We start from the raw sequence: 26,505 nt of genomic DNA on the forward strand, positions 1-26,505 counted from the left end.
TCAATAATTCATATGTCCGTAGGAGCCCCATTAGCTCAGGTGAAGGCAGATGTCTTTCTAATGAAAATGTTCCATTTTCCAAATGACTTTTCTTTTTCCCAGAGAGTTGTGGTTATAGAAGACATAAAAAGATGGAAAACTATGTTGGAGCTTCCTAATCAAAGCAAAGAGAATCTAGTTGAAGCCTTACGAGAATTAAAGAAGAAAATACCTTCCCAAGAAGTGTTAAAGTCAACAAAGATAGGTATGTTCCTTCTGAATTTTATGAGAAGTGCTTCTGTTTTATCTCCTCCTTTCTTCTTTCCTCCCTCTCACAAACATAGTTATCTGTGTATCAGTACTTCTCAAGCTGTCTGTGGTGAGAGACCTTTCTTTAAAAAATTCTCCGTTGACTGTAGACTAATACTTTTATAGTATAATAAAAATTAACAGGTAAATGAAATTAAAATATAAGGAGTACAAGCCCTATTTCTAAAAAAAATTAGATTCAACAGATGTGGAAGTACTTTGTCAGACTACTATAAAAGCTTCTAAATGCTTATTTCAGTTTCTGTACTTTTGCATGATCGGTGGGTCATGTTTTGAATGTGCTTGATGCTGGGTGTACAAAAATGAAGAAGACATGATTGTGGCCTCAAGGAATTTAGGGTTTGGTAGAGAAACCAGCAAGTAGACAAATGTAAGTAGTAAAATAGTTTAGATTAGAAATAAAAACATATGAATAATGTCTGTGGTACCATTCTGATCTGTGCAAGGTGTATGCTGGCACAGAGAACAGAGTAGTCTTACATCTGGGGAATTCAGAAAAAACTCCGTAGAAGAGGCAACAGGTCACTTAAATCTTGGCTTTTCTGTCTTGAGTAGAAGTAACTTCCAAAGCATGGTTTGTAAAAGCAAAATGACAGCATCTTTTGCTGCTACGTCACTTATTACAGCATTGGAGTTATCTTAAGAGGTAAGTCAGGAACTGCATCGAATTACCATGTTAGTACAGTACACAACTGTGAATAATATGCGAGGGAGGGCCAGCATGTGTTTCTCAAGCTGCTCCCAAGTCCCCAGGGAGTCCAGGGTAGTCATTCACAGCTGCTGTTCTTGCCCTCACCCGTGCAGCCATTGCCTTCTCTGCCTCCCCTTGACCTCTTGTTCATGAGAAGCAGGAGAGAGAGTAGCTTCAGATTGGCGCTAACAGCTGGCAAGAGCTGTGTGAAATCCCCCAGAGGTTCCCCCAAGAGTCTTGAGAGTTGCACCCCTGTAATATAAACCAGAATCTGAGAAAATTAGATGCTTAAAGAACATAAAACCCTATCATTATAGCCAAGGAGATTCTCCCATCTGCTGCTGGATTTTCTCTTTATTGGTTGTGGTCACTAGAGGGCAATAAGACCATTCATATGAGCAGATAAGGTATTTCCACCAGTAGAGGGTACTAGTGGTTAATATTTTATGATGTGTACATGTACATATGTGTATATATATGTTCATATTTAGGCACACCACAAATACACTTACAATCAGATCTTAAATGTCAACATAATATTGACTGGAGTTATCCTATACTACAGAGCAGATGACAGTTTTAAAAATTATTTCTGTTTGTCCTTTGAGTACAGTTGCAAGTATGCTAAGTACAATTACGAGTATGCTTTCAAGAATGGGCGTGTCTGATGTTCAGAAATTTCAATTCAAGGATCATAATGAAACCACAACAAGGGGGCATGACTTAGGAGGACCTGGAAACCATCCAGCATTTGAGTCTTGACCGTATCCCAGGCTTTGCCTAAACCTGAGGTTGTGTGGAATATAAGGGTTCCTCGGTAGTTGCTAGCTTGAAGATTCATTTGTATCATTGCCTGAGAATGTTTCCATTCTCCCACCTTTAGAGTCCTTCCTGTCCCTGTCCCATGAGATTTCTATGAGTGCTCTGATGACGAGGAGAAGTTAGATCAAGGAGTACATGTGTTGAGAGTAGGGAAGATGTTAAAGAATGTGCCAGGCAGGGCTATGTCAGGTGAGCTGTACAGAGAGAACATGGTGCATTGCAGAGACTAAGAAGTCTGGTATATTTGAAATGTAATCAGTTAGAGAGTTTGGATCAGATGGAAATGATTCCTTGTAAGTCATTTGAAACTGTTTGGTCTTAGGCATGGGTTTGGGTTTATGGCAGGCTGACGCCCTGGGCCTCTCATAGCATCCCATGACAGAGCAAACTGGCCCCAGACCATTGCCTGACCTCTGTCTATAGGCTGCAGGCACTGCAGTGGGTTGCACATTGGGAAAAAAAGCAAAAGTGTTTAGTCTTAGCTTGTGTATTAGTTACCTGTCCCTGTGTAAAAATTACCCCCAAGTTTAGCAGCTTAAGTATTTCTTGTTTCACACAGGTTTTCTGAGGGTCAAGAATCTGAGAGCAGTTTAACTGAGTGCTTCTGACTCATGGTCTCTTAAGAGGTTACAGTCAAGCTGTTGGCTGGGGCTGTAGTCATCTGAAAGCTTGAGCAGGGCTTGAAGATCTGTTCCTGATGGCTCACTTACAGGATTGCTTATAGGAGGCCTCAGTTTCTCATCACCTGGGCCTCTTCATAGGGCTGCTCATGGCATGGTGGTTGACTTTCTCCAGAGTAAGTGATCCAAGAGAGAGTAACCAAGATGGAAACCACAGTATCTTTTATCATCTTATCTTGGAAGTGACATACCATTGCTTCTGTTATATTCTGTTGATCACACAAACTAACCTGGGTGCAGCTTGCGAGACAACTACACATGGGTTATGAATACCAAGAGATGAGGCTCACTGGGGCTGTCTTGTAGACTGGCTATCACAGCATGTGTTTCTTTAAATTTAACCTAGGTATATTCTTCTTCCTGGACCTTCAGATTTATGTTCATTTGTAGAAGTTTTACAGTGGTTATCTCTTCAAAGAACCTCCTTTTCATTGTCTATTTCTTCATTCTGGGATTCTACAATTAGAAATAGGTTAGAGCTTTTGTTTCCCATGTTCTTTAGCTCATATGTCTCCTTGTCTCTCATAAAATTGTGGGCAGTTTCTTCAGAGGTATATCTTCCAAGTCACTAATCCTCTTTTCACTTGACTCTAATTTGCTGTCTCACTCATTCATTAAGTTCTTTCTTTCTGAAACCTTTTTTTTTTTGCAAGCTTTCTTTCTTCCCCAAATCTGTCTCTTTTAAATGTTATTTGTACACACTTGTGATTGTGCCTTTTATTTCTGCAAACATATAGTGTATAGTTCTTCTGTAGTCATCTGACTATTCTAATATTTGTTATCCTTAGGGTTTAACTCTATTGTTTACTGTTTCTGTTGACTCTCCTGGTGTTTGCCTTTCACTGTGCCTGTTGATTTTTCTTTTTGTTTTTTGGCTGTGCTATGAGGCTTGTAGGATCTTAGTTTCCCAGCCAGGGATTGAGTGTAGACCCTCAGCAACGAAAGCACAGAGGCCTAACCATTGAACTGCCAGAGAATTCCTTGCTTGTTGATTTTTAATTGTGAGTTCATTATTTTCTTTCAATATGTGGGAATTCTGTGAGGCTAAACTGGAAACATTTCTCCGTAGAGGGGATTAGCTTCTTTTTTTCTTTGTGCCAGTAGTCAAGGACCACTTCTGACCTGAAATGCTTTAGCACACCACTCAAGGATCCTAGCTCAGAATCAGAGTCCCAACATTAGCTCTCTCATTTCACCACTGACCCAAAGCAAAGTATTTCAGTAGTGTTCCTATTAGTCAGCCCTTAGGATAACCCTATGCCTTTAGCTTCCGCTTATTTTTTTTGAGATGATTTTTATCCAGAATCAAATTGTATTGCAGTGAAAGTGTAGCTTTAGTCCACTATAAAGCCTCAGATCCTAAAGATCATAAGTGGTTGTTATCAAAGGATTTTTGAATTCTTATTTGCAGTTTAGAAATACCTGTCTCTGCCATAGGGGAAGAGTGTTTGAGAAAAGCAAACATGGAGGCAGAAAGCCCAGTTAGCAAGCTACTAAAACATCTAGATGAGAAATTAGGGTGGCCTGAAAGGAGTTGTAACCATGAGGGTGGAGAAATGTGGTTGGAATCAAGAGACATAAATGCATTAAAATCCAGCGAACCTAGAAGTTGATTGGATGTTGGGGAATGAAAAGAGTGAAGGCTGAGGCCCAGATTTCTGATATGGACAAATAGGTGTATGGCAGCACTACTCACTAGGATAGGAAACAGCATGTTTGGAGGTGGGGGGAATGGTAAGTTCAATTTTGGACTCACTGTGTTTGACATATTGTGGGACATCCAAGAGGAAATATCCAACAGAATGTTGGATATATAAGGCTACAGCTAAGGAGGGACTATAAATATATACTTGAGAGTCACCATCAGCATGTAGTGAGAAAGCAAGGCAATTGCCCAGAAAGAGTATGTAGGAAAAGCAAAGAGCCAAATCCCACATCCTGAAGCACACCAACAGGCAAGAGGCTTGTGGGAGATGGGAAGGTGTGACTGGGGAAACAGGAGAGAATGTTGCTGTGGAAAGAGAGAGTGCTTCTGAGAGGGGATTCGTCAGCACTGTCCATCATTGTCAAAAGGCCAAAGAAACTAATTCTAAAATTGCATGTTGGATTTTGCAAAGTAAGGCCATTAATTATTTTGCTAAGGACAGTTTCAAAGGCATAGTTAAAGGCAGAGGCTTGAGTGAAGAGGAGGTAAGGAAATGAACTGTGAAAATAGACAACTCTTTCAAGAAGTTTAGTATTGAAAGAGAGAGGTGGCAGTATCAGAAAGGAATGTGGGGTTTTAAAAATTTCTAATTTTAGAAATAGAGAATCAGGTTTGTAGGGAGGACTTAATCAGGGAGAATGGATCAGACTTTGCAGGAATTGACTGTGGAAATGAGAATGCCAAGATGCCTCTCATAGCCTCTTTACTGGCGCTTGCTTTCTGCCTTCACATACACTTAAATCTTCTCCTTTAATTGTCTACCATCTTTTCCAGATACCTTGTTTCTCTTCTTCTTTATATAGTCAGATTCCTTTCAATATGATTAATAATCACAACTCCCATTTCTGGCTCTTCCACTCTTTCATTCCATGCTGGCTTCACCCACAACCACTATTCTTCTCTCTTGGGACACAAGTGATTTCATTCTATCCAAATCCAATAGTCTTGTCTCAGTTCTCATCTTCCCAGAACCATGAATTTGAGACCATTAATTACTCTCTTTTCTGTTAACATAAATGACACTGAACTTGTTGCTAATTCTTTATCTATTTTATCAATGTTTATTTCCTTCAAGTCCTTATCTGAGTTTGTAATTACTTATTTAATTATTTACTTTGTTGTTTTTTATTTACAGTAACTCTGTGCCAGCAGGATCATGCTGTATATTTTATTCACCAGTGTGTTTTAAGCATTAATGTGGCATGTGCTCAGGATATATTCATCAAATGAATGAAAATGACAAAGTCAAACAAGGTTTTCTCCATGGTATTTCTAGCTTTCTGTATTCCTGTTTCTTGCCTTTCTCTCTTTCTTCCATCTTTGTTCCCTGTCCTCTCAGAGGGGACTGTTTCATAAAGCTCGGAGACCACAGTCTTAGGCTGTGCTTTAGAGCACTTCGCCAGAGGCTGTTCACTTCTTCAGCTTAACTGAGGCCTTAATTCAGACAACTCCTGGATATGCATCTCTTGTCCCGATCCATGTCTGAATCTTAGATTTTTAGAATTACTGTTCCAATTTATATTACTACCATTTCCAATAACATCTTGTTTTCATTTGCTGTATAGAATGGATTGTTTTCTATTGGCTTATTGGCACTCTGTCCTTTTTGTGTGAATTTTTGTGTTCTTTGTCTGTTGAGATCTTATAATTTTTGTTATCTGTATTTGAACTTTATAAATGTCAGTGTCATAAACCTTCAAATCCAGTTAGCTACCTCAATTTATAAACGAGGAAATTCAGACTCGGACAGATGCAGTGACTTACCCAGGGCCACGCAGTAGGTTAGCACCGGCGATGTCATGAGAATCTAGGTCTCTTGGGGCAGTGTCCTTTCCTGGTTAGCAGGCTGCCATTGTGCCCTGAATCCCAGCCATATGTGCCTTTATTTTATTGGACTATCTCTATGGGTTCTGCCATCTGCTCAAGCTCACCTCTTTTAAATCAGAATTTAGTGCCTTTTCTTGTGTGCATCATATGGGAGTTTTCTCCTAGTATTTTCATTTTAGTCAGTGTTTGCTCTGACATAAACTCTCTAGGAGCAAATGTCCAATAGGCAGCTAGAGATGGAGAACTGAAACTCAGATGAGAGATATTTAGACTAAAAATCTGTATTTGGAACACATTTGCCTGGAGGCGTTTGCTTGAAATCATTTAAGTGGATGAATTCTTTGAGTAAAAGAAAAGATTAAAGGGCTGAAGGATTGAAATGAGGAGAATATCCGTGCAAGGAAAGTGGGAAGAGGAAGAGGAGCTGCTGAAGAAGTGGATGGAGTGTAATTAGAGGAGGAGAACCAGGGCCGTGCAGTGACGCGTGGCCTAAGGAGGAGAGTGTTTTAAGAGACAGGAAAAGTGAGTGGCCTCACTGTTCTCAAGTGGTCTGGGAAGTTGAGGGCTAGCTGGGCAAAAGCCTTTGGATCTGCCTCTTAATGGGGCCTCTGTGGCTTGAATATCTTTATTATAAAGGAAACCAGTGGGCAGGGAGTGTCAAGTAAATGGCTGATAAGGCAATGTAGTTAGGCCTTGCACCCAGCCTACAAGGCGAGCATGCTCTACTTCTGCAACAGTGTAGACATAAATAATCTGGGAAAGGTTTTAAGTCAATCATATTGATCTGATTTTCATTTATAATTGATTAACAACAAAAAACCCTATACTTAAAAAATGCTTTCCCCACTATGACTTCCCTGGAGGAGGAAATGGCAACCCACTCCAGTATTCTTGCCTGAAGAATCCCATGGACAGAGGAGCCTGGCAGGCTACAGTCCATGGGGTCACAAAGAGTTGGACACGACTGGGTAACTAACACACTATGACTTCATTTGATCTATATAACAGTGCTTTAAAGTAAATATTATTATTTTCTCATTTTACAAATGAGAACACTGAGGCTTAGAGAGTTTAAAGTAATTTGCCTCAGTTCAGGAAACAAAATAAGCTATAAAACTAAGAGGGACTTAGGCCATGTCTTCCTACCTCCTGAAACCCAAAGATGTACCTTGGCAAGCTCAAGGTGCTTGAGCTTGGCACCTTGGACCTTTAACGCCCAGATGAAACATAATCTTGGCGAAGCAAAAGTGTTTGTTGAGTGAATAAATGAGTTAGTGAGTGAATGAATGACTGGGGATGTGATTTGACTTGCCCAAGTTCACAGAGTAACTTAGTGGAAAGGTACTTTCCAGTAGCCTTCCACTCTCAGGTTGTTCTATAGATTCACATTGTTTTAGCAATCCTGAACTACTGAGAAGCTCTTGTATTCATTATCTATGAATAGTGCCATACAAACTGCCACAAAATTGTTGTTGCTATTGTGGTTCAGTTGCCAAGTCGTGTCCAACTCTTTGCGAACCATGAACTATAGCACGCCAGGCTTCCCTGTCCTTCGCTATCTCCTGGAGTCTGCTCAAATTCAAGTCCATTGTGTCGATGATGCCATCCAACCATCTCATCCTCTGTCACCCCCTTTCTCCTCCTGCCCTCAGTCTTTCCCAGCATCAGAGTCTTTCCCAGTGAGTCAGCTGTTAGCATCCGATGGCCAAAGTATTGGAGCTTCAGCTTCAGTATCAGTCCTTCCAATGAATATTCAAGGTTGATTTCCCTTAGGATTGACTAGTTTGATCTCCTTGCTCTCCAAGGGACTCTCAAGAGTTTTTCCCAGCACCACTGTTCAAAAGCCAGAAAATTAATGGTTTAAACACTAGGTTTATTATCTTACATTTCTGTATGTTAGACCTTTAGTACAGGTCTCAGCTAAAATCACGGTGTCAGTAGGGCTGTATTCCTCCTGGAGACTCTAGGGGAGAATCGGTTTCATTGCCTTTTCTGGTTTCTAGAAGCCACCTGCTTTCTGTGGCTTGTGATTCCCTTCCTCCATCTCCAAAGCTGGCAATGATGGGTTAGATTTTTCCCACACCTCATCTCTCTGACCCACTCTTCTGCCTCTAAGAACTTATGTGATTAGATTGGCCCCACCTAGGTAATCCAGACTCATCTCTTCCTTTTGGGGTCCTTAACTTTAATCACGCCTTTTTCCTTTTAAGGCAACAGATTCACAGTTCTGAGGTTTAGGGCATGGATATCTTTGGGAACATTATTTTGCCTATCACAGCGCTCCAATTACACTGTGCTCTTTCAGCTTCTCTGCTCTTGTTCACTCCACTGCTTGTCAAGACTTAGGACAAGAATTGCCTCTTGCATGTTATTCCCTGGTCCATTTGCCAGCCAGATTGACTTCTGTGTCCTTTTGACTCTCCTTTGGGTTCCCCTTTCAATACTGTCTTAGAACCTGTGACACTTTGGTGCATTTGTTTTTGTTTAGATGTCTTCTCCTGTGCTTAGACCTCTGTGGAGCTCCTTGAATAAAGGGCTATGTCTTGTTCAACATTCTATCCCAAGGTCTAGCACAGGGTCTGGTACTTACTAAGTATTTGATAATGTTTGTTAAAAGAGCAAAAGACCACTTCCTGCAGGGAATTTGTCTTAACAATGTGCTGGGATGCAGAAACCCCATACTCTTCAACCCAGGGGACTTGACCTAGATCATAAGACCAGCCAGTGGCACTGCTTGCTTTAAAACATAAACTTCATGGAGCAAATAATGACTTTTTGCAGATCATTAACTTCCTTGATGTAGCTACTGACCAACTTGTGACCTTGGGGAAAGGTCATGGAGCCTCATTTTTTCATCTGAATCAGGAGGAGGTAGGACTATATGATCACTGGAGGCAACAGTATGGGTTTAATACTTGAGCTCGAGCCAGACTGCCTACATTTGAAACTTGGCCTTGCTGCTTATTTGCTGTGTCCTGTGCAAGTTCCTTAACCTCTTAGTTCCTCAGGTTCTTTACCTGCCAAACAGGGTATCGTCATAGCACCTACCTCATAGGGTTGTTCTGAGAGTTCATTGGCTTAAGTGTAAAGTGTTCAGTGCAGTGGCTAGCTGTCGTTATTGTCATGAAATTCATTGTCTGATCTAAAGATTCATTTTGCCTTGTTTTTTATAGAAGGTGGTTCCTTAGGCCTCCTCTCTTCTCTTTTCCTGCCCCAGACTGAAGGCCTTCCCTGCTGCCACTCTTCCCTTTGTCACCCTGTTGCTGGCACATCCTGCATCCCCCATTCTCCTCCTGTCCCGGCCCTGCTTGGAGTGTTTCCCTGGTGTTGGGAGAGCCTTCTGACCACGCTGGGTGGGACTGCAGTGGGGGACACTGTGGAGTATACTGCCCTCTGCGGGCCAGGAGCAGTGATCACTTGTCCTGGCCTGAGAGCCCGAGGCTTCTGCCATTTGGCCACCTCTCAGGACCTGTGCTCTTCTGATTTGGGAATATCAAGAAGGTGAACAACATTATCTCAACAGAGCTTTATTGAACACTCCCTATATGCCAGTCCCTAATGACAGAGGAGGACAGGGTGTTGGGTTAAGTGTGCAGACTCTAGGGTCAGGCGGCTGTGCTCAGATTCTGGCTCACATGCTTACTAGCTGTGAGGCCAGGGCAGGTTGCTTTGCTGAGCTTCAGTTTCTCACTTGTAAAAAGAGATATGACAATAGTATTTAATTCATTGTTTAGTTATTTAAAAATGAGATAATTCCTATAGACTTTGGAGTAGTAAGCAGGAAGCATTCTTAGCAGTGGGTAAGAATTAGAACCTCTTCATTCAGTACTTTACAGCATAGTTCATTATTTTGTTTGCAATTGTGTGATTTTCCCAATCAACTGCATCCATATTCAGATGTTACTACAAAGCCAATTTGAAAGCCAAATGTAAACTTTTTTGTTTTTTTAAATGTAACTGATTCAGTTCAGCAAACATTTCTTGAATGATTTGTGGTAGGCACTGTGCTGGGAGCTGGAAATGTATCTTGGAGTAAGGAGTAAGGTGTGGGGTTCTGCCCCCAAGATGTTTACATCAAGCTTAGAGGAAAAAATGAGCATTTAACCTTTCTAGGCAGAGGAAACTGTGAGCTAAGGTACAGAAATGTAAGAAGGCCAGACAGCCTGACCCCAAACAAGGACATGCAAACTGTTCTCTATGACTAGGTCTTTGTACCTGGGGGGCAAGGTGTAGGAAGGTTGAGACTGAGGGGAGCGAGGAAAGAGAGAGACATGGTAAGAGATATGGCCAAAGAGGTTCCAGGGCATTGAGGGCTTGAATCTATACTGAGAAATTAATTTGAAGACAGAGGAGAAAACCACTGGAGGGCTTCCAGTAAGGGAATGATGTGATCAAATTGTGTTTTTAGAAGCTTAATTTAACTTTAATATGGAGGATGAATTGGAGAAAGCCAGTCTGGGGACAAAGATTGGTTAGTAAGTCACTGCAGTAGACCAGTGAAGAAGTGATGAGGACCTGAATCAGGGCAGCAGTGAGACTAAAGCGGGAAGTGAGAAAGGAAGAGTTATAAGAAATGTTAAGGAGATAAAATGACGGGTGAGTAGCACTGCCATGAAATACAGGAGGAGGGACTGAGGGGAAAGTCATGAGTTCCACTTTCCATTTTAGAAATGTTGAGCTAGAGGTGGCTTGCAAAATAAGCAAGTGGAGCTGTCCAGCAGGGGCTGGATACATGGATCTTGAGCTCAGTGAGAGCCTTAGGAAGTCATCTGCTTGCAGATGGTAGTTGGGCCCCAGAAGCAGGTAAGATTACTCAGGAAAAACAGTTGAAGAAAGAAGAGAAGAGGCCAAGGGCAGTGCCCCAGGTAGGCTGCACTGGTAATTAAAGGTTTGGCAAGGCACATACCAGCAGAGGAGATGGAGAAGGAAGAGGAGAACCATTAACACCTCAGAAAGCAGTGGAAGAGAATATTTCAGAAGGAAGAAGGCAGCAGTGCCAGGTGCCACAGAGTGATAAAGTAACATCACGATAAAAAGGTCCAGTGGACAAGCAGAAGCACTCTCGTCTTGAGGGGCTTCTGCATCTTCCTTTCTCAAGGAGAAAGCTGGATCAACAGTGCCTTTCTTGGGAAGAGAAAAGGATAAGCTGGGGAACACATGAAGGGAAAGATCTCTATTCCAAAGAAATTCAAGTGTACCTGTAGTATAGCATTTACCATGCTTTTTTAGGATTCCTTACAGGTTGAGCCAGCCCATGAGACTGTGAGTTGAACTGCATAGATACACACAGTCCCACTACTCAGAAGAGACCCTTGTAAATAATTTCATTATAAATTTTTTTAGACTCTTTCTCTGCCTGTGAGCAAATATATGTATTTATATGTGTATGTGTGTGTGTGTATACAAATGTAATTTTAAAAATAAATATTGACTTATACTATGCAGGCTCGTCTGAGAACCTGAGTAAATAATCATCTTTCCATGTTACTACATATAGAGCTATTGCAGTCTTTAGTGGCTGCAGAGTATTCATTGTTCAATCGCTCAGTCATGTCTGACTCTTGGCGACCTCATGGACTGCAGCACATCAGGCTTCCCTGTCCATCACCATCTCCTGGACCTTGCTCAAATGCATGTCCATTGAGTCGATGATGCCATCCAACCATCTCATCCTCTGTCGTCCCCTTCTCCTCCTGCCTTCAGTCTTTCCCAGCATCAGGGTCTTTTTTTACTGAGTCAGCTCTTCCCATCAGGTGGCTAAAGTATCGGAGCTTCAGCTTCAGCATCAGTCCTTCCAAAGGATTGGTTTCCTTTAGGATTGACTGATTTGATCTCTTTGCAGTCCAAGAGACTCAAGAATCTTCTCCAACACCACAGTTCAAAAGCATCAATTCTTCGGCACTCAGCCTCCTTTATGGTCTACCTCTCACATCCATACATGGCTACTGGAAAAACCATAGCTTTGACTAGACAGACCTTTGTTGGCAAAGTAATGGCTCTGCTTTTTAATATGCTGTCAAGGTTTGCCATAGCTTTTTTTCCAAGGATCAAGCATCTATTAATTTCATGGCTGCAGTCACCGTCTGCAGTGATTTTGGAGCCCAAGAAAATAAAGTCACTGTTTCCATTGTTTCCCCATCTATTTACCATGACGTGATGGGACTGGATGCTATGATCTTAGTTTTTTGAACGTTGAGTTTTAAGCCAGCTTTTTAACTCTCCTCTTTTACTTTCATCAAGAGGCTGTTCGCTTTCTGACATAAGCATAGTGCCATATGCATATCTGAGGCTATTGATATTTCTCCCAGCAATCTTGATTCCAGCTTGTGCTTTATGCAGCCTGGAATTTCTCATGATGTAACTCTGCATATAAGTTAAATAGGCAGGTTGACAATATATAGCCTTGATGTACTCCTTTCATTTAACAAATTGGACCCTTAATGGTGAGCTTGTAGGTTGTTTTTAGCTTATTGCTGCTGTATACAGTACTGTAATGATATTTTTATACATGAATCTAATTTGCACACATTAGCAGCATTGTGTGTAGGTTAAATTTCAGAGTCTGTGTCTCACTCATCTGTATCTACAGCACTAGGCAGTTAGTAGGTGCTCAATATAAGTGTTAAAATGCCCTGGGGCTTCCCTGAAAGCTCAGTAGTAAAGAATCTGCCTGCCAATGCCGGATCATTCCCCCTGTTCAATCCCCGACTTAGGAAGATTCCACATAATGTGGAACAACTGAGCCCAGGCACCACAACTCTTGAGGCTGTGCTCTAGAGCCTGGGAGCTGCAACCCCTGAGCCCACTTTCTGCAATTACTGAAGTCTGTGCACCATAGCTAGAGAGGAGCCCCTGCTTGCTGCAACCAGAGGAAAGCCCACACAGCAATGAAGACCCAGCACAGCCAAAAAGAAATAAAGTTACAAAATGCTCTGAAGTTAGGTCTTTGACTTCCTGCAGTGTCTCATTTATCTTGGTGTTTTTAGCATCCACAACAGTGACCAACAGCACAAAAAATTGTTTTCTGAATGAATAATCTCAAGGATGTGAACTCTACCCAGAAAAGAAAAGTGTTGAGTAGTGACTTCAAATTTTAAACGCCATGTGTTTCAAAAGCGCTTCACTAAAGCATCGCCAGCTAGGAAGCACCTTGAGCCATTTCTAACGAGGGCTCTGCATTCCTCCCCTTCCCCTTCCTCTGTGTATTGAGTGTTGATGTACTTCTTTCCCTGGGCAGTAGAAAGACTAGGTGAAAATTCTTGACAGATAATTGGGTAGAGAGAGAAGTTAAAGACTCTTGTCTTCCCTTAAAAGTTACATTTTGTTCTCACCTCCAGGATGTTACTCACAGAACCTTTAAAGCAGGGACAGTTTCTCATTCAGCCCCACATGACTAGTGCCTAGTGTAGTTCCTTATACAAAGAGTAGGCCTTCAGTCGACATGTGGGAAGTAAATAAATCAAGCAAGTGTTGAACTATGCAGTTGGCATGATCTGAGAAATTTTCTGAATGTTTTGACCATCTTCTCAAATTTGAATTCTCCATTTTCTTCTGTTCATTGATGCCTCTTTTATTATATATTAAATTTTGTGTAGAATAGGATTTTTTCCCGAGCTTCGTTTTTTTTTATTCGTAGATCTATCCATCTGTTTTTTGGTGCCAGTCCATATAATTTTAGTGGCTTTATAATATGTTCTAGTATCTTAAAAGTCTAATTATACCTCAGAATTCCTCTTTTTCAAAATAGTATTTTATACTCTTTACTTGTTTTTCTAAAATAAGTCTAAAATTCTGAAAATATCACAGCATTGTTAATCAGCTATCAGTTCAGTTCAGTTGCTCAGTCGTGTCTGACTCTTTGTGACCCCAAGAACCACAGCGCACCAGGCCTCCCTGTCCATCACCAACTGCCGGAGTCTACCCAAGCCCATGTCCGTTGAGTCGGTGATGCCATCCAACCATCTCATCCTCTGTCGTCCGCTTCTCCTCCTGCCCTCAATCTTTCCCAGAATCAGGGTCTTTTTAAATGAGTCAGCTCTTTGCATCAGGTGGCCAAAGTATTGGAGTTTCAGCTTCAACATCAGTCCTTCCAATGAATACCCAGGATTGATCTCCTTTAGGGTGGACTGGTTGGATCTCCTTGCAGTCCAAGGGACTCTCAAGAGTCTTCTCCAACACCACAGTTCAAAAGCATCAATTCTTCTGCATTCAGCTTTCTTTATAGTCCACTTACATCCATACATGACCACTGGAAAAACCATAGCCTTGACTAGACGGATTTTTGTTGGCAAAGTAATGTCTCTGCTTTTTAATATGCTGTCTAGGTTGGTCATAACTTTTCTTCCAAGGAGTAAGCATCTTTTAATTTCATGGCTGCAATCACCATCTGCAGTGATTTTGGAGCCCCCCAAAATAAAGTCAGCCACTGTTTCCACTGTTTCCCCATCTATTTCCCATGAAGTGATGGGACAAGATGCCATGATCTTCGTTTTCCGAATATTGAGCTTTAAGCTAACTTTTTCACTCTCCTCTTTCACCTCCATCAAGAGGCTCTTTAGTTCTTCTTCACTTTCTGCCATAAGGGTGGTGTCATCTGCATATCTGAGGTTATTGATATTTCTCCCGGCAATCTTGATTCCAGCTTGTGCTTCTTCCAGCCCAGCATTTCTCATAATGTACTCTGCATATAAGTTAAATAAGCAGGGTGACAATATACAGCCTTGACGTACTCCTTTTCCTATTTGGAACCAGTCTGTTATTCCATGTCCAGTTCTGTTGCTTCGTGACCTGCATACAGGTTTCTCAAGAGGCCTACTACTCAGATATAAAATAAAAAATTAATGAAATGAGTGTAAAGCTATTTGGATGTATTCTAATAAAAGCAGCCTACTGAGATTTTTTTTATCATAGTTACATTAAAACTACAAATTAATTTTTATATTGACATCTCTGTACTAGTCTTTCCATCATATAATATGGTATATGTTCCTCTTTCATTCACATTTTCTGTTGTATATTTTTGTAAAGGCATATGTATTTCTTCATATGGGTTTCTCGTTCCTCAACATTTACCAAACACCCATTCTCCTGACCCTCACTTCCTGCCTCTGTGTTTTCTCCTGGAGATACAAAGATGAATGTGTCACAGCTCATGCCCTCAAGGAGCTCACTTTGGTGGCAAGAGAGATAACTGATTAGATAATTACAAGTAATTATAATAGTTATTGTGATGAACAGAAGTGCAAGATGCTAAGGAATCACAGAGGAGAGTTACCAACCAAGATTGGGGGTTATTAAGACTTCGTGGATGAGAGGACTCCTGAGCTAGAGGCAGAATAGAAGTTAACCAGATGAAGAAAGAAGAAAGCATACTCTAGGCAGACAAAATGCTCTTTGGAGTATATGTTCAAAAGTAAAGAGGTGAGAAAATTATTGAAGTGTCTTAGGAACTGCAGTAGCTAGAGTATCACATGACAGTGGGCTGATTGCTGGAAACAAAACTGGGAAGGAGATGGGAGGGTGGCAGCTTGTGAAAGTATTTGTGTGACAAGAGAGAAGAATTTGGGTTATGCGATTGAAAGATTTAAGTGGGGGAGTGTAATGGTCAGATTAATGTTTTAGAAAAACTATCCCTGAAAGAGAAAATAATAAAGCTAAATAAAGGTCACTCTGGCTACAGTGTGGAAGATGGCATTCAGGGTTCCAGACTTCAGCTGACAGGCCAGCAGGCTGCTGGAGTCATCTGGAGGCAACATGCCCTAAGGCAAGGGCCGTGGCGATGGAGGTGGCGTTTAGGAGAGGTTCCAGAGCTACGAAGGAGATAGGCACATACGCAAACAGCAAGCGCGGGCACATACAGCCCCCTCTTGTTAATATGTTGCTAAGTGGTTTATGGTTTTCACTAGTTTAAGCATGATTTTCCGTTATATTCTGTTTATGGCTAACATAAAAAAGCTATTGATTTTTTAAAAAAAATACACCTACCTTGATATTCTTATACTTTTTAATTCTAAGTATTTACTTGATTTTTTTGGCTTTTCTGTGTTTATTTTTATGTAAGTATTTTTGCTCTGGTATTTTTCGACCTTTTCCCTCTTTTTCCATTTTTATTATGAAAATCTCAGACAGTCACAAAAATAAAGACAATAATACAGACTCACATAGGCCTTTCCCCTATATTTGATTCATTTTTCACCTACTATTAAAATTTGGTCCTTTCCCTTTCCTGTGTTTTTGTGCTGTTACTGAAGTATTTTTAAGCAAAATCTCAGACCTTTGGTCATTTTAGTTCATACTTCATTCAGTATGCATCTCTAAAAACTATGTTTTCTTACATAGCATAAGAAAAATATGTTTTCTTATCATACTTAACAAAATCAACAGTAGTTCCTTGGCATAATTTAATAACCAATGTATATGCGTATTCCTTGTTTATCTCAAAATGTACTTTGATTGGCCTATTCCATTCAGGATTTGGATTGCACATCACATTTGATAGTTTGAACTCAAAAACTCCTTTAATCTTTAACAATCCATAACCTTGCTCCCTTTTATAAAAAAATGTCATTGACAGGTAAAGAAACCAGGTCCATTGTCCTGCAGAATGCCTTGCATTCTGGGTTTGTCTCTTGTGCTATAATTTAACTTACTCCTCTGACTCATATGTTTTCTATTAACTGGAGGTTAGCTTTGAATGCTGAGTTAGTTGGGTTATGGTTCATTTTTTCCTCAGAAAGAGAGTGCAAGACTACTTTGTAGGTAGGTCTGTGAAGTGCTGCCTCCGTCTGATAATCCCACTCAGGGACGCTAAGATTGATCAGTGGAGGTGATGACAGCTCATCCTTCCATTGTAAATTTCCCCATCAATTTTTCATTGACTGAGTTCATCCACTATTGATTGTCACCTGAATAAATTATTTCATTGTGGGCCAGAAAAAATTTTTTAAATACTGTCCATTTTACCACATTCATTAGCTGAATAAAGAACATTTTATCAATAACTGGGACTGTTTGGTTGTCCTAAAATATAATATGTACTGAAAAGACAAGATAAATGCTTAATTCATTTTCTTTTATTGCAAGTTTTGGATTAAGGAGTTGGTATCTTAGCTGTTCCGTTTTAAGTATCTATTGATCATGCTTCTGTTTTATGACTTATTGCATTAGCTAACCCAGTGGTTCTTCGCTAGTGATTATCTCATTGTCTCAGCCTTTGAGAAACAGGTCTTCATTTGCACAAGAGCCTCTACATCCTTAGGTATGTGAATGACTTGCTAAGTGCCACACAGTCCTTCCAGTCCTATACTTCTCAGAAGACAGAACAATGTTTCCTTTGGTTTCTGTTCTCTTGTTCCAGGTCATGCTGTGAACAAGATGCGTCAACACTCAGATTCAGAAGTGGCTTGTCTTGCCAGAGAAGTTTACACTGAGTGGAGAACTTTCATGGAAAAACATGTCAATAGACCTTCCATAGAAGTCCGAAGTGATGTCAAAACTGAGACATTTAGGAAAAATGCCCAGAAATTACTCTCAGAAGCCTTGGAATTAGAGGTAATGTCTTGGTTGGAATGTGATTATTAGATATTCTTGGTTAAATGACCTTCACATTTTCACAATGAACTTTCATACTCTTTAGGACCATAACTTTATTCTAACTTTTTTTAAAAAGATTCTGGATTTGTAAACATTCTGGGAGACAGTATTATATAAGGAGTGCAGGCATTGGAACTAGCAAGACTTGGATTAAAACACTGGCTTTAGTATGTACTGGTTGTGACACCTTAGGCAAGACTCTTCACATTTCAAAGACTTTATTTTTTAATCCGTAAAGTGAAGATTTTAATTTCTACTAAAATTTTTGAAAAGATTAAATGAACTATATGTTCAAAAGAACAGTATAGTGCCTATTGGTTAGAAGTCACTTCATGAATGTTGGTTCTTTCCGATTTTTGAAATCCTTTCTGTAACAAATACTATATGATACCATTTATATATAGAACCTAAAATATGACACAAATGAACTTGTTTATAAAACAGAAACACCCTCAGAAATAAAAAACAGACTTACGATTACCAAAGGGGAAAGAAATTAGGAGATGGATAAATTAGGAGTTTGGGATTAGCAGATACAAACCAGTGTATACAAAATAGATAAACAACAAGGACCTACTGTATACCACAGAGAACTGTATTCAATATCCTTTAATAAACAGTAATGGAAAAGAATATATATATACACACACACACACACACATATACATACATACATATAATTGAATCACTTTGCTGTATACCAGAAACTGGCACAACACTATAAGTCGACTATACTTCAATAAAAATAAATAAATAAATAAATAAAATTCTTTCCCACTGAAGCAAAAATTCTGAGATGGATCTATTATGGAATATCAATGGCACAATAAATAACTGTTTTTTTGCAAAGACTCTGCTACAATTTTTGTCAGCACTCTACCTTTAGTTCTAATGCTGATAATCAATTGACTAGACATAATCTCTGTCATCTTTGTGACCAGCAGTTAGATGGTGTTAGTGGTTTGAGGTACCAGTGCTAGAAGAGAAATTTTTGTTCATTAGCAATAATATTAATCATCATCATCAAATGAATCTTATATTCAATTAGTATTCTGGGAAAATCAGACATATAACATTGATATTTTTTCCTCCTCTTGGGGTACCCCTAATAAAGTATCCTTAAAGAATGATTTAATAATATTATCAAAAAAGAAGCAATTCAGAAGTCTGATTTAAATACTAGACTAGATCTGTCACTATACTCTCTAAAAAAATATTTTAGCCTTTCTGTCTCAATTATGCATCCACAAAAGAGAGGCAAATGGATTTGTGTATATTATTTACTTTATTTAAAAACAAAATTTTGAGTTTTTAATTCAAACGTGATAGAAAATGGAAAAATCTAGAAAGGAAAAATAAAGTCACCATTGAACCTACTATCTAGACATAATCTTGTTAACATTTTGGTGCATTTCCTGTTGGTAAATTATTATAGCTTTTTCAAAGAACAGTGGTCAAGTTATGATTATCCCAGATTTAATTAAGAGCCTGTTATGTGCCAGCTGTTCCGTCGAGTATTTTTATTGATTATTTAAATGACATTGCCCAAACTTGACAATTATTTATTTTTATGTTATATTTAATCTTGATCAGTATCAGTATCATCTTGTATATAGTTTCCTATTATTTTTATCTATCTCTATTTTTTGCGTTTTTAACTTTTAATGTATATTTGATGGTTCAGTGAATTAATATACTGTAAGTTTGTTTAACTTTTCCTAAAGAAGCATTAATATGAACATTAAGCCCTTGGAAGAGAGAAAAAAATACAAAGATCGTAAGTCTAATTTTCCAGAGTCATTGATTAGCCAACAAAACTTGGTATTTGATATTTTAAGAGAAGTTTATTTTTCAAATAAACCAAAATTATTGCAGAAACATAGAGTGTGGATATATAATATGTAGTTAATGTGGTGGTAAATACCAGTTCCCTATGGTATCTTTTAAAGTAAATGATAATAACGAAGCTATGCTTGTGAGGATTAATGAGCAGTTTGCCTGCTATATTAAACTCCATAATAATTATCCTTTTAGTTTATCCATTAATTATCCTTTAAATGGCACATCAAGTGGTAAGCACTCAAGTGTTACAAAGCAAAGTTAAAAAAGTGATACATTTGTTAGTGCTTTCCAATATAATTGGAAAAAATATCAGATTAAGCATAGTTGAATGGTTTTGCTCCCAAAGAGTAAATTTTAAAAACTAGAAGCGTGCATCTTACTGTCTTTCTTGGCCAAAGAAAGTCAATCTCTTTTCCTTGCATAAACAGCACCTTATAGTATTTTTATATATAGTTTGATACATCAGAAAAGATAAATACAAACACTTTTCACATAAAGTTAACTCTTAACACTCATCATCATCTGAAACATTTTCATATTAGGGTAAATCAATGAACCATCTAATCCAGTATCTGGTCTTTGACAATAAATAATGTTGAGTGCATTCAAATCAGACATCAGATCTCCATAAATGTATTTTATCAGGCAGTAGTGAACCATTGGGTAAGTTATTGGCCCAGTGACTTAAAAGCTTTTGCAATTTGATTTTAGCATGTGTTTTTTTTTTCAAATCTACTTATTACATTTTTATAGAAAGTAATGTTTCCATGATATTTGTTTTGGTCTAAGTAGTGAAAGCCACAGATGAAGAATATATACACAGAGCCCCAAAGTGCATCTCTCTATTACTCTACAGATCTTGCTTTCCAGATGCATGGATTGTTTCCTTGTTCTTGAATAATGGAATAGATGAATAAAAACTCCATTGTTGAGACCCACGCTCCATTCCCTTTTACTTTCTCCCTTCTAGATCTTCTTTGTTCTTCCCTGTATTTTAGATCTTTCCTCATATGAACGTCCCCTGTGGTGTCATTCTCTTACTTCCCCTTCCTCATTATCCACTCCCCTTCCTACCTCACGGCCTGTGATCATTTTCCTATTATGCCATTAAAAAAAATAAATCTGATTCTCAAAGTGAGCCTGTTACTGGCTGGTTGGCCCAGTTGGTTGTCAGATGGTGCTAATGAGACCCAGGTCAGGCGTACATCCCCATATGGGACTGTTAGTTATTTCTTTGCTTAATGGCCTCAGACTGTACCTCTGGTTTTGACCAGCTCTTTAATAAATGTATTCAAATGGTCAAAAAGGAGTGTGGGTATATATGTACACGTTCAGTCGTGCTATTGGAAAACTCATACAAAGTCTCCTTTAGTGGATACTCAGTTCCCCGAGTGTTTGGTTCTGCTACTGCTAGTGCCAGCGGAGAATGCTAACATAGATGAGTCGCAGTCCTTATCCTAAGAAAGTTTACTGTCTGCTGACTAAGAGCCCTCAAATAATATGAGGCAGGATGAAATGTGTCTGAAATAGTGGCGCTAGGAAGAGGTGTAAACACACAAAGGACAGAAAAGTGAAATCTGATGGGGGAATCTGGGAGAACTCCATGGGAAAGACAGCAGCTGAACTAGTCTTAGAATGGTTGGAATTTGCTCACTAGAAAATGCATATAAAATAGAAACATATTTAATCTCCTATATATAGGATGTTACTGAAAGAGCAGGAAAGGGGGGAGGTATACATGGGGAAAGAGGATATTCATTTAGCAAATATTTACTGAGCGCTTAATATGTGCCAGTACCTATGCTAGGCATGGGGAATTTAGAAGTGGATCCAGCATGGTGTCAGCCCTGGAGGCACTCACAATCTTCTGAGGGAAATAGGCAAATAGAAGTTATAATACAGTGTGGGAAGTTCTGCACTTCAGATAAACACACTAAGAAGAGTTTCTTCCCTTGCTTTTAAAAAGCTTACAATCATGGCAGACATCACTAACTGATTATGGCACCATTTCTTCTGAGTCCAAAATCCTTGACATAAGACAGCTCAGGGTGAATGTGTTTTATATCTTCTCCCAGTTTGTCCATGATTGGACAACTGAATAACACATATTCAACCCATAGGTACAAATACATAAGGAAGGCAAATCAGATTTTCTGTCTCTGGGAAACTGACCCAGGAAATACCAAGAAACAACAACGAAAGTTTTGAAACAGAAGGAACCTTGGAGGAGTTTCAAGGAAGCAGAAGCTATGGATAGAGAGAAGTACAACAGGAGGAGAGAATAAGGCAGCTAGAATTGATAGTAAGGCATATGAAAAGGAGCAAAAATACGTGAAAAAGAGATCAGGCAGATCACGAGAGACACAGAGAAAGGATTTGGTCCATAAATAAATCTCCCTAGGTTTCTTACAGCATTCTTGTTCCCATTCATACACGTATCCCATAGCAAAATCCCTTTTTCTCGAGGTCTTAGTAAGACTCTGGTCCTTTCACCTAAAGTTGTTATTGTTGTTCAGTCGCTAAGTCGTGTTTGACTCTTTGCAACCCCATGAACTATAGCACGCCAGGCTTCTCTGTCTTTCACTGTCTCCCTGAGTTTGCTCAAATTCATGTCCATCAAGTCAGTGATGCCGTCCAACCATCTCATCCTATGTCATCCCCTTCTCCTTGCCTTCAGTCTTTCCCAGCATCAGGGTCTTTTCCAGTGAGTCAGCTCTTTGCATCAGGTGACCTAAGTATTGGAGCTTCGCCTTCAGTGCTTCATCCAAAGGGGCTTACCTAAATGACCAGGTTAGGACCCACTGGGAAAGACTCTTAGCTTGGGTAGGTTTGGAATGTCCAAAGACATTATAAGATAGGCATTTTTCACTTTGTGCAATGAACACATTATACACAAGGATCCATGATGAATCAGTTTCCTTTATGGTTTACATTTTAATATTACAAATGTTTTTCTTCATGTCTTCATTCTGACTGGCCTTCACTTAACAAGAGGCATCCATGAAAATTGTTAGCTGATGGCTTCTCATTCCCATCACATCGCTGGGATAGCACCTGTCCTCCTGCTTCATGGTTTTCTGGGTACGTGCCTCTCTTTTCCAGGGTGTGACTTAAGGGTAGGGTGTCAGGTCTTTTCTGCTTGGGTGTCTCAAATATCTAAATCAGACCATACTCAGTAGTAACTCAATAGCTATTTGTCGAATGAAGTATGAAGAAGTATTCAGTTCTGGGAATTTCAAGGTACTCTCAGGTTCTTCATATATATATATTATAACTTAATGGAATGGCCATGATTTATTTTTGCAAAGGAACACAAACCCTTCTTCCCCGAACAACCACTCCCCTCAAAACGAAGGAAAAAAACAGACTTTTTTCTTGCCTGTTATATTAAGTGAATCTCTAAACAATCAGTGAGTAACTGTCCTCACCCTGGCATGAGGAACCCCACGTTGGGGTGAGGAGCCTCTCTTGCAAATATTGCTGGACAAATGCTGGGCAGATGGCCAGCCACCCTTTCCACCTTGTAAAGTCGTCTGGTACAAGGGCTGCCTCAGGCTGGGGGCTAGTTCAGTGCCCACCCAGGAGGCCCTGAACGCTCAAGGACTCTGGGTTTTAGAGAGCTGTGGTGCCAAGCCGACTCACTCCAGCACCATCCTTGGAGATGATCAGTGAGTCATCAGGACCACAAACTTCCCTGAACGTCTTTCGTCTGTTACATCTAAGCAGATGTCTGGGCCTGGATATTCATCTTCTTTCTCTCTCTCTTTCTCGGTCCTGTTGTGCTCCCCTGCTTGGGTCTCATTTCTTCCAGGATTCTTCATTCATTTTGGTCTGTTGTTCTCTCTTTTTTGTTAGGACACTTTTTATCAAATGTCAGGTAATCCTTTTTTAATTTTGGTGCATTTTTTTCTTAAAACTTTCCCTTTTTAAAGTATAAGTACAGTACATATATGTACAGCTCACTGAATTTATCACCAAGCAAATGGCCACGTCACCTGGCCTGATGCTACTCTTTCTCCAGGTCTCACATCAAGCACTCACTCTTTCCTGGGCTGGGTCCCTTTGCTGTACCTCAGTGCCCCAGAACTTGCTTCTGTTCCCCTTCGTAGCACGCGCTACACTTCCAGGGCCTACTCCTATCCGTCTCCAGCTGGCCCGTGCTCTCTGTGAAGTCAAGAGCTGTATTGACATTGTTCACTGCTCTTTTCTCAGCCCAAGCACATAGTAAGTGCTGAGTAAGTATCTGACTATATGGTCGGGCAGGAGGGAAAGAGTGAAGGAAAAAAAGCTAATGAGAGAGAAATTTGTTTCCTGCTTTCAAGGAATTCATTCTCAGGGAAGACAAGACCGTTCTGTTGTGAAAATGACTACGGGGAGCTCAGGACATTATAGCAGCCCTGAGAAGAACTTGTAGTCCTTTAAACTAGGATTGGCTTTTTTGCTTTTTGTTTTTTAGCTACACATACAAATAGGAATGCATTTCCTGGGAAATTGTGTCTGGCTGAGGGAGCAAGTACCTGAACAGAGGTGTAGAGGTGTGTGAAAGCAACTGAGCACGCTCAGGCTAGGCTGGAGTCAGGACCAGGAGGCAAAGAGTGAGCAATGCGCCTGGAAAGGCAGGAAGTGAGGGGGTCCCCGACCAGCAGTCCAGTCTGGCCTAGATATGGATCATGTGGACGAAATCCCAGACCTGTCCTTCTTTGATCAGGCCTGTGACTTCAGGAGGGCTTGGACCTGAGCCGCACACCCCAGCATAGCCACAGATCCTGTCCTCTCGGCCCTTTTCTGCTTAGCTGACCCTGCCGGGGTCTCTCCAAACTCACATGGTCCCTCAGGAGGTTATGGGGGCAGTGAGTATGGTAAAAGGGAAGAAATATGAGTGTTCAAGTCAGAGTCCCAACTTCTCCTCTTAATAGTTGTAAAATCTGGAGCATTTCTTTACCTTTGAACCTGTTTCCTCATCTGTAAAATGAGATAATAGGAGTTATTAAGTGTTAAATGTGAAAAGTGATTTATAAACTGCTTAACACACATTTAGGATCCAGACCCAGTGTTTAAAAATGCTATAAGGGGTTAAAAAGCACTTTCAAATAAACAAACAAAAAGTATAAACTCTTACACTGATTTATTATCCTTGGTCTTCGTTTCCTGGTTGGTAAAGTACAGGGGCCAGAGCCCAGAACCCATTGCTTGGTTCAAGCCAGTTTCCTGTTATAATGGCAAATATTACCACCCGGCAGGGGTTGTGAATGAGGTCCCTGTCACAAAGCACATGGCCTTGTTCCTTAATTGCCAGGGTGGAATTAATTTGCTCTTCCTGTTTCTCTTGTGACAGGAAGTAGATGTCCTTGAATTTCAGTTGATTAATGGAGGCCTCTGAGCAAAGTGCTCCAGCCTCTCTTACTTTTAATCTTTATGCAATGCAAGGCCCTAATTTGATAATTTTTCTGTTTTTTTAGATGGATCACCTACTGGTTGAAAATATTGAACGGGAAACGTTTCATCTCTGCTCCCGCCTCATTAATGGGCCATACCGGCGGACGGTGAGAGCCCTGGTCTTCACATTAAAGCATCGAGCTGAAATCCGGGAGCAGGTGAAGAACGGCATGCTGCCAGTCGGCACGTTTGTACAGACCCACAAAAAGTGACCTGAGGGTGGTTCCAGCACTGGGCTGGGCAGAAAGGAAAATGGGCCTCTCTCTGCCATTCAAAGATTCTTTTGAGTTTGGGCAACAGTTGATGCTGGCTGTGCTAAATTTTCCCATGGTGCCATTCCTTCAGACAGAGGATGCAGAGCCCTGGAGACAGGCCTGCAGGAAATGCTTCATTAGCTGGAGTGCGCTGGGGCTGCCTAACAGGACGAGTGCTCGCTGTCACTAGGAAGCGCAGTACGGTTGCCATCACCCAACACAGTGAAAGGGTGACGGATTTCACTGTGAGTATGCCAAGGACACCTCTAAACTTCCCCCACGTCAGGCAGATGAAGTTACTGCTTTATTTCACCACCCTGCAGGTAACTGAAACTCAATTACCGCTGCTGCTCACTCGGTTCCATCCCCCCGAGTTTAGATAGCTCCAGTGCCTCTCAGAACTCCCCTGTCTGTTCTCTTTGCGCTACCCCAGGGGTGAGCCTGCCGGAGCCCGCCAGCTACCCCTTCTTTCCAGAACTGACTTATCTGAACGTTTCAGCTCTCCCTGGAAGACCTTCCGCGCATTGGTCTCCAGAGCCCCCATGCTGGGGTTTCTAATGAGGAGCTGGCCTGAAGCATGCCCACTCCTTGGAGTTTATTTGAATATGCTGGCTGCCTCCATTTAGGGCTCTGTAGAAGATACAAAATGAAATTGCTCTTGAAATGAATTACTGTAAGAGAAAAATTATATACATATGTTTTTTAAAACAAAATACCTGTATATAGGCTTGCTTAAACAATTATGGAAATGATACTTGCTTTTTTTAAAAAAAATAATAAACTGGGGCTTTTTTCCCCTAAAACCAAAGATATGGCTTTTTCATTGAAAAGTGTTTTGAGGTGAGAAAGAGTATAGTTGGTGAAAATAAAGAATGATTAGGCAGGAATTTAGGGAGATAGAATGAGACCCAAAAAAGACTTTAGGCTAGGGGAGACTGGAGCATGTTTGTAATCTGAAAAGAAGGAGCCAGTAGAAAGGAAGAAGTTTGGGGATTTCGCTGGTGTCCAGTGGCTAGGACTCTCTGCTTCTACTGCAGGGGTTCTGGATTCCCTGGTCAGGGACCTCTAAGGTCCTGCTAGCCTTGGGACTTGAGCCAAAAAAAGAGATTTAAAATCCAGAAAAGGAAGAGAGAGATTAAAAAAGCAAGGACACCGTCTTGCTCTCATTTTCTCTCTCATACACACAGTTTTTTTCTGATATTCTTGATAGTAAGTTGTATACATCGAAGATCTTTATCACAAATGACCAGTAAACAATAAACTATGCTGAACCTCAAAAATATTCAAGAAAATGCAGAATAAAGCAATAATACAATGCCATTTTCACCAATAAAACTGGAAAAGATT

At 40.3% G+C, this 26,505-nt stretch overlaps 1 protein-coding gene across 2 annotated transcripts in view; it reads left to right on the plus strand.

Moving 5' to 3' along the window:
- The window catches only part of TCEANC2 (transcription elongation factor A N-terminal and central domain containing 2), a 47,867-nt gene extending 21,901 nt beyond the window's left edge, over window positions 1-25,966 (plus strand). For both annotated transcript variants that reach the window (XM_005678377.3, XM_005678376.3), the window contains exons 3-5: window positions 103-244; window positions 17,391-17,584; window positions 24,928-25,966. In XM_005678377.3, the coding sequence (XP_005678434.2) occupies window positions 103-244; window positions 17,391-17,584; window positions 24,928-25,116 (525 nt within the window). In that variant the 3' untranslated portion in view covers window positions 25,117-25,966. The remainder of the gene's footprint in view (window positions 1-102; window positions 245-17,390; window positions 17,585-24,927) is intronic.

This window comes from Capra hircus, chromosome 3 (assembly GCF_001704415.2).
Source record: "Capra hircus breed San Clemente chromosome 3, ASM170441v1, whole genome shotgun sequence".
Taxonomy (NCBI): Eukaryota; Metazoa; Chordata; class Mammalia; order Artiodactyla; family Bovidae; genus Capra; species Capra hircus.